The following is a 7715-nucleotide window of genomic DNA, read 5'->3' as shown; positions in this document are numbered from 1 at the left end:
TATATATGCCACTGAAGTGATTTAAAACAAGCCCCGGAATGCTTTCCAGGCTGTTTGCCATCAGCACACGTTGCTGTGTTGTAAATCATCTCCTGGGCTGTGTTGCCACGTGCACTCACATCCCGTGGTTGTTTTGGTGCTGACCTGTACTCTTTGTCTTGCTTCCGTAACAATTTTTCTCGCCACAGCAGAGGGCAGGAAAGGAAGCTTCTTAAATTAGGCCACAGTTCCACATTTCCATAAACACTGCTGCTTTCTAATTTTTCTGGTTAAAGATTCTGCAAATCTGACAGCTGCACCAGCGTCTTGCTTTGAAGTGAGGAAAGTCCTCGAGGCGTCATCTGCCTCACACACTGTGGAAACTAACAAACATCAGTAAATTACCAGGTTCACAAGATGCACATAGAAGTCTCTGTAACCAGAGGCGATGGAGGAGGCAGGTCCCGGGCTGAGCTGCAGGATGTGCCTTGCAAACCGATAAAAACCGATGAGAACTTGGGTCAGTCTGACCCTGCTCGGAAAGGTCCCCCTGGGGCGGTGGCATGTGTCCCCCCCCGGGGCGGTGGTGTGTGTCCCCCCCAGGGCAGTGGTGTGTATCCCTTGGGGCAGGAGCAGGCAGGGCTGGGGACATTCCTTCCAGCAGCTGCAGGGCTCTCCTGACACGGGGATGCTCTGGTACCCAGAGATGTCGGGCTCAGCCGTGCTGCCTTGTACACGCTTCAGGGGAGAGCTGTGTTCCCTCCTCTCAAGTGACAATTGTCTGTGGTTTCCTTTGCAAAATGCAGTTGGGCTTTGGTGTAGAATAGTTTGGATAGTCACTAAACTTACATGATTGAAGGGTGAAATATCACATCCTAGACTTAATGAAAGCTCAGAGTGAGTAAAGTAGCATCTAAATAAAGTTGTCTTAAAAAATAATGTTTTGTTTTGTTTTCCATTAGAGTGACCGGCTTCTAATCAAAGGAGGAAAAATTGTCAACGATGATCAATCATTTTATGCAGACATTTACGTGGAAGATGGTTTAATACAGTAAGTTAAACATTTATATTTGGTCATGTCATTTCTAAGCTTGATACAGTGCCATGGAATCCGAACAAAGTTCCTTTCCCACATTTTTCTCTTGGAAATACGTTCCCTTTTTGAAAATCAAGGGCAGCTCTTGGTGGTGGTGTCAGGAAAGAGCTACCTTAGTGTTCCCTCCTGGCTGGGAAGGTGTGGGCAGTGCTGGTGGCCCGTGCTCCTGGTACGATGTGCAGGAGATGGGTGAGGAACCCAGTCAGTTAACAGGATGGTGTTGCCAATTAACAGGAGATCTTAATATTGATTTCAGACAAATTGGAGAAAACCTGCTTGTTCCTGGTGATGTGAAGACGATCGATGCCTGTGGACAGCTAGTGGTGCCTGGGGGGATAGATGTCCACACCAGGCTGCAGATGCCCGTCCTGGGGATGGCCCCTGCTGATGACTTCTTCCAAGGGACCAAGGCAGCCCTGGCAGGAGGCACCACAATGATCAGTAAGACGGAGCAGCGTTCCATCTGACTGCCAAGTAGAACATTGTTTAGCAAAATACGTTGGGCCTTTTGTTATCATTGCAAAGGTTATTTACCCTCGTAGCACAGAAACGTTCATTTTTGCTGTGGGGATCGAAGTGTTACAAGGCTGATTAAAATGAGTTATGTATTTTTCAGAACCTCCTTCCGTTGCTACCCACGTATATTAAAAATACATGGCTGCTCCTGCTTCACCTCCAAGAGAATAAAAGAGAAGAAAGGTTTAAACACCTTTTAATATGTTTTTAATAGCTTTGCAGCTGTGTTTTTATAAGAGTTTTTCAGCTCTGTGAGCATGGGTTCAATTTTTGTGTTAATGTAAAATAATTTTGATTTCTGTTTTGCTTTTGTTCTGGTCCCAAGCCCCGCTGTAGTACTGACCTGGAGGACCAGTCTCTGCAGGTCCTGGCATAGATCTGTGCCGACCTCATAGCCAGCACCGTAGGGAACAGGGACAGAGGCAAGAAGGACATGGAGGTGCTGGAGCGTGTCCAGAGAAGGGAACGGAGCTGGGGAAGGGTCTGGAGCACAAGTGTGCTGAGTTCCCTTGTGGCTGAGGGAACTGGGGGTGTTGAGCCTGGAGAAAAGGAGGCTGAGGGGAGACCTTGTGGCTCTGTCCAAGTCCCTTGGAGGAGGGTGGAGAGAGGTGGGGGTGGGTCTGTTCAACCAAGGCCCAAGGGACAGGACAAGAGGAAATGGGCTCCAGTTGTGGCCAGGGCAGTTGAGATGGGATGTGAGGAAGAATTTCTTTGCTGAAAGGGTTCTGAGGCATTGGAAGGGGTTGCCCAGGGCAGTGATGGAGTCCCCATCCCGGAAGGGATTGAAGAGTCGTGTAGACACAGTGCTGAGGGACATGGGTTAGTTGGGGACTTGTCAGTGTTGGGTTCATGGTTGGACTCGATGAGCTTAAAGGGCTTTTCCAGTCCAGGCAGTTCTGTGTGATTCTGTGAAGTGCAGGAACGGGTGGGCTGTGGGTGACTGTGCGTGGAAGATGCCCCAGGGAGCTGTGCAGTGGGGTGCAAGGATGTGGTTTGGCTGTTGACCTCTCTCGGGTGCTGTGCTAGACAGGCTGCATGGGGAAAAGGGACGACAACAGCTGTAGCTTCGGGTTGGTTTGTTCCATTTGTTTCACTTCATCTGGGAAATTGATTATCCTCTGTCATTAAGCAATGCTGTAAAAAGGAATTTGGATTAAAACATCTCATTTTTGGAGCAGCAGTGCCTTGCACAAGAGCGTTGGTGGCTGCTGCACCCCCGGGTGTTCTCCACCCCTTCCCTGGCCACCCGCTAACGCTGTGCAGTGTCTCCCCAGTTGACCACATCTGCCCGGGTGCTGGGACCAGTCTCCTGGCCGCCTACGAGCAGTGGCGGGAACGCGCTGACAGCCAGGCCTGCTGTGACTACGCGCTGCACATCGACATCCCTCGCTGGCACGACAGCCTGAAGGAGGAGCTGGAAGCCCTGGTGAAGGACAAGGGTGAGGAGGGGGAGAGGGATGTTCTGCATTGACCCCACAGGACCCCCTCATCAGCACGTCACCCTGGGATGAGCTGTGACAGCCCTTGCTGCTCTGCTGCGCCGTACCCGGTGCTGCCCCCTCCCTGGAAGTGTTCTCGGCCAGGTTGGATGAGGCTTTGAGCATCCTGGTCTAGTGGAAGGTGTCCCTGCTGATGGCAGGGGGGTTGGAACTGGATGGGCTTTAAGGTCCCTCCCAACCCAAACCATTCTATGATTTTATGATACAGGGGGATGCGCAGGGACCGTGCTGCCTCGCTGTTGAGGTGTGACCTGCCCATCCCTGGCCATCGGGGAGAGAGGTGTGGATGGGGATGTTGACACCATATGCACACCTAGCAGCTGGTTCACATGTTCTCACCTCTGGGTAACGTACAGCCCAGTCATGAACATCGGTTTTGGAACAACATTGGGCACCTTGATCTGGGCTGCCTGATGTACAGGGAAGTATTTAAATGAAAACATTGAAGATGGGGCTTACAGAAGCTCAGCTTTAGGCTTCCCATAGAGATGTCGTTGGTGCCCGTAATTCCTGCCCACCCTGCAGGACCCGTGGGACATGGCTTACTGGAAAGCAGGCGATGGGGCAGCAATGCCTGCATTTCATTAATGCTTATTTCCCTGGTTGGAACTACATTTGCTTTCAGATTTGCTAATGTAGAGCTAAGTGACTTCAGCGTGATTTGCAGCCTTGCAAGCAAGGGCTTAATTGGTCAATTAACATAGAAATTTGCAGTGAATTTCCTATTCAATGCGGAGTGGCTGAGGTAATGCCGCAATTCCGAGCTTATGGCGGGTATTTTTCATATGTACATCCCATCAAATACAGATTGTTTGTAATTTGGTCGTAGCTTGGGATTCGTTGTTGCCTCTCTCCATATGAAATACAGGGGCAGTTCTCTGGCTCAGTGCTTCGTGAGTCGTGTTTTATCCCAGGGATGAGCGAGGAGTGGGCGCAGCGCTGCACGCAGAGTGCTGCACGTCTCTGTCTCTGGGTCAGTAACTGCACTAAATAATAGTGCTCTGATATCAGAGAGCCTCGTTTTGCTGTGATTTGTAGTCACAGCACTAGTACCCGGATTCAGAGACAGTTATCAGAAAGAAACTGGGGATAAACCATGAATCGAAACTACCTCTGTGGGGAGGACATGGCAGCAAGACGTTGATTCCATGTTTGGAGCAGGTTACAGAGAATCCCTAAAATCAGAGGTGGACTCTGGGGTATTTCTGGTTGGGGTGCATCCAAAGTTCAGGGTGTATTGTCTTTCGTGGTCCCAACCTTTGAGGTTCCATTCTCATGGGGACAGTTCCTGTTTCAGCCCTTCGCCTCCCCCAGTTCGAACACCACCAGCTCAGCCCGTGCCGGGTCACTGAGTTCTCAACTGGGACAATAAAGGGACATTTCACTTTCTTTTCTCAAGGTGTGAACTCCTTCCTGGTTTTTATGGCCTACAAAGACAAACTGCAGTGCACCGATGCCCAGGTAACGCTGCAGCCAGCGTCCGTAAGTCATCGCCCGCGCTCTGAGCCTGCACCCTGATTGTCTGATGTTGGGCAACCCCCTGTCTCCTGGCAGATGTATGAAATATTCGGCATTATTCGAGACCTGGGGGCCATCGCCCAAGTGCACGCTGAAAACGGGGACATCATCGATGAGGTACGGTGCTTACATTTGTTTAAATTCCAGGTTGACCAGAGTGGTCAAGAAAAATCATGGGTTGAGATATGAACAACTTAATAATTGAAATAAAATAATAATAGTAATAATGATGATAATAACAATAATGGAATATACAAATGAGTGATGCACAGTGCAGTTGCTCACCACCCACCGACCGATGCCCAGCCTGTCCCCAGCCAGCAGAGACAGTCCTGAAACTGCAATCCCCAAAGAGAGAAAGACCCCAAGAGATCCTGGAGCTTTCTGACCAACCCTCATTTATATACTGAACATGACATGATAAGAAATAGCATGTCATATCCAAATGCCATATTGGATTTGCTAATCTACTGCCTTCCCCCCGGTTTCTTCTGCACCTGCAGACTCGCAAAACATGGGAAATTGGAAAGTCCTTGATTTCCCAGCAACAACTAAAAACATCAGTATATTATCAACATTCTTCCCACTCCAAATCCCATACTAAATCCAAAACCTAGCACTGTTCTAGCTCCTGAGAAGAAAATCAGCTCTGTCCCAGCCAAACCAGGACAGAAGGGCAGACAGGAGACCCTGGCCACATCTGCAGGCAGAAGAACGTGCAGGAGCATCAGGAGCTCCTGCTACAATCAGCAGCATCCCTCCGGTTCCTCACACGCTCTTGGGTGTCACCACGGAAATCTTGACCAGGACGGTGCAGTCCTTCCTGACACGTACATTTTGGATGAGTGACTGCCCAAAGTGATGCTTTATCAGATTCTCTGTCTTGTTGAGAAGTCTGGAGTACTTGAGAAAAGAGAGGTTTGGGTCTTTTGCAGTGGTGGACATTGCACTTGGCAATATCTATCTCCAGAAACAGCTCTCGGGAGCTGCCTTGGTGTGGCTCTTCTACATTATTTTTCCTCTTTACCTTTAGAAAAGAGAATCTTGGGTATGTCCTGCAGTGAGGTGACGCACGGTGGAATTAGACTTGCAGTTCTTTTTAGCTGATGGCCACACAAGTGTTCAGTCTGGTGTGGGAGGAGAGTTTAAAACCAAGGCAGGATCCCAGTCCTTCAGCTGGGCTTATTTCAACAAACAGGACAGGCCAAGTCCCACCTCCCTGGGGTTTTGTCCGAGAAACCTTTTCTTTGGCTGGCTGTGAAACATAGTGTGAACCTGAGAAGTTCAGTGTCTTCAGGAGCTGCCAGCATGATGACACTCAAGCCCTGGGGACAAACTCGGAGGGTATCTGCAACAGGAATACAGTGGATGGAGCCATCAACATCCTCTAAGAGCGGGATCCTTTAAAGCCCTCGAGGGCTGGTCCGTGGCGTTGAGCAATGTCCTTGCAGCCCCTGCAGCAGGAGCGGTCCCTGGTACAGAACATCCCAGAAGGGAAGCGGGCGAGGGGTCTGCTGGGCACCTACCCGCACAGACAACATCAGTGACCAGCAGCAGCCCAGAGCTTGTTCCAGCTCCATCCCCGTGGGGTCCCTGCAGGGACTGGTGTAACGCCCATAGTGACACAGGGACTGGGTTCCTGCCCATGGTGACATGAGGCTGTGACAGTGGGGCTGAGAGCGTCACTCTTTGGGGGAGCAGGTGCTCCCCTGAAGGACCCACCTCTGTGGGCTCCTCAGAGCAGCTTCAGGACATCTTGGATCCAGGGGAAACATCTCTGCTTCCCTGTGACCAGGCATCACCTGGAGCACAGCCTTAGTGTAGGGGGTGATGGGTTTAAAATCCCACATCCTCCTGAAATACAGCTGGGTTTGGCAAGAGGGGACAGTCCAAAGGCACCATCCCTCTCGGTGCCCAAGCCAGACTGACTCCACAGCCTGAGATAGGTCTACTGGGTAGGAGGTGCAACAGCTGCTGGAGAGCCACAGGTATAAATGGTATCACCTGGCCATGCTCATGCATTCCCACCACCCTTCAGGTGCTTCTGAAAAGGTGTTTTGTCCCCTGCGTTGCTCCTGACAGGCTGTTCCTTCTCACTGACTGCTCTTCCATCCATCTTCATCCATCTAGGAGCAGAAGAGGCTGCTGGAGCTGGGGGTCACCGGGCCGGAGGGACACGTCCTCAGCCGCCCCGAGGAGGTAACGTCTCCAGCCCATCAGCAGACCCCCCCGCGGGTCCGGCCGTAGCGGAGCTGCCCTGAGGTGTGTTCTGTCCCCGTTCTGGTGTTGGCAGGTGGAAGCAGAGGCGGTGTACCGTGCCATCACCATCGCGAAACAGGCCAACTGCCCCCTCTACGTCACCAAGATAATGAGCAGAGGCGCAGCAGATGTGGTAGCTCAAGCCAAGAGGAAAGGTAAAGCACTCTGTCGTATTTCACACTAATTGAACCTATTTAAATACATCCAGGAATGTCATTCTAGCTGCAAGGTTGAAGAACTCGTTATCACCCAAGTTCTCTCACTTTTTAAGGGTGTTAAAACTTGGTGTTGGCTTTTCTTCACAGTGTGCCAGAGCTAATTGCTCTGAGCTGGAAAGATTTGAGATGGGCTTGAAACTTTGACACCTGAATCTCAGCAGATGCAGCTGAAAAAAAAAAAAAAGAAAAAAAAAAGAAAAATAATTCCCTTGCAGTCATTTGTCATGAACTAAATAAAAAATGGATCTGGAGCAAACTCCAGTTTCAAACTGGGAGTGGAGTGGGAAGAGGTGGAAGCAATGCTGTGGGGTTGGGGCAGCAGCCGTGCCCCAGGACTGGGGTCCAGAGGTGCTCCTGCCCCCAGCCAGGAGACTCTGCCCCAGACTCCGTGTTGGTTTTGAGGAAGGTGCAGCAGTTTGGGGATGAATGGGCATTTCACAGCATCCCAGAACTGCCTGGACTGGAAAAGCCCTTTAAGCTCATCAAGTCCAACCATGAACCCAACACTGACCAGTCCCCTATGACTAACCCATGTCCCTCAGCACTATGTCTACACCACTCTTCAATCCCTCCAGGGATGGGGACTCCACCACTGCCCTGGGCAACCCCTTCCAATGCCTCAGAACCCTT

At 50.7% G+C, this 7715-nt stretch overlaps 1 protein-coding gene across 1 annotated transcript in view; it reads left to right on the top strand.

Annotated features, from left to right (window-relative positions):
• Window positions 1-945: 945 nt before the first annotated feature.
• Window positions 946-7715, top strand: part of LOC104521220 (dihydropyrimidinase-related protein 4) — a 12804-nt gene continuing 6034 nt past the window's right edge. Inside the window, exons 1-7 of the mRNA XM_010163150.2 lie at window positions 946-1030; window positions 1332-1516; window positions 2866-3030; window positions 4490-4551; window positions 4645-4725; window positions 6739-6807; window positions 6902-7022. Of these exons, the coding sequence (XP_010161452.2) occupies window positions 1435-1516; window positions 2866-3030; window positions 4490-4551; window positions 4645-4725; window positions 6739-6807; window positions 6902-7022 (580 nt within the window). The 5' untranslated portion in view covers window positions 946-1030; window positions 1332-1434. The remainder of the gene's footprint in view (window positions 1031-1331; window positions 1517-2865; window positions 3031-4489; window positions 4552-4644; window positions 4726-6738; window positions 6808-6901; window positions 7023-7715) is intronic.

This window comes from Antrostomus carolinensis, unplaced genomic scaffold, assembly GCF_000700745.2.
Source record: "Antrostomus carolinensis isolate BGI_N321 unplaced genomic scaffold, ASM70074v2 scaffold20552, whole genome shotgun sequence".
NCBI classification, from domain to species: domain Eukaryota; kingdom Metazoa; phylum Chordata; class Aves; order Caprimulgiformes; family Caprimulgidae; genus Antrostomus; species Antrostomus carolinensis.
This window is presented reverse-complemented; position numbering and strand designations above follow the sequence as displayed.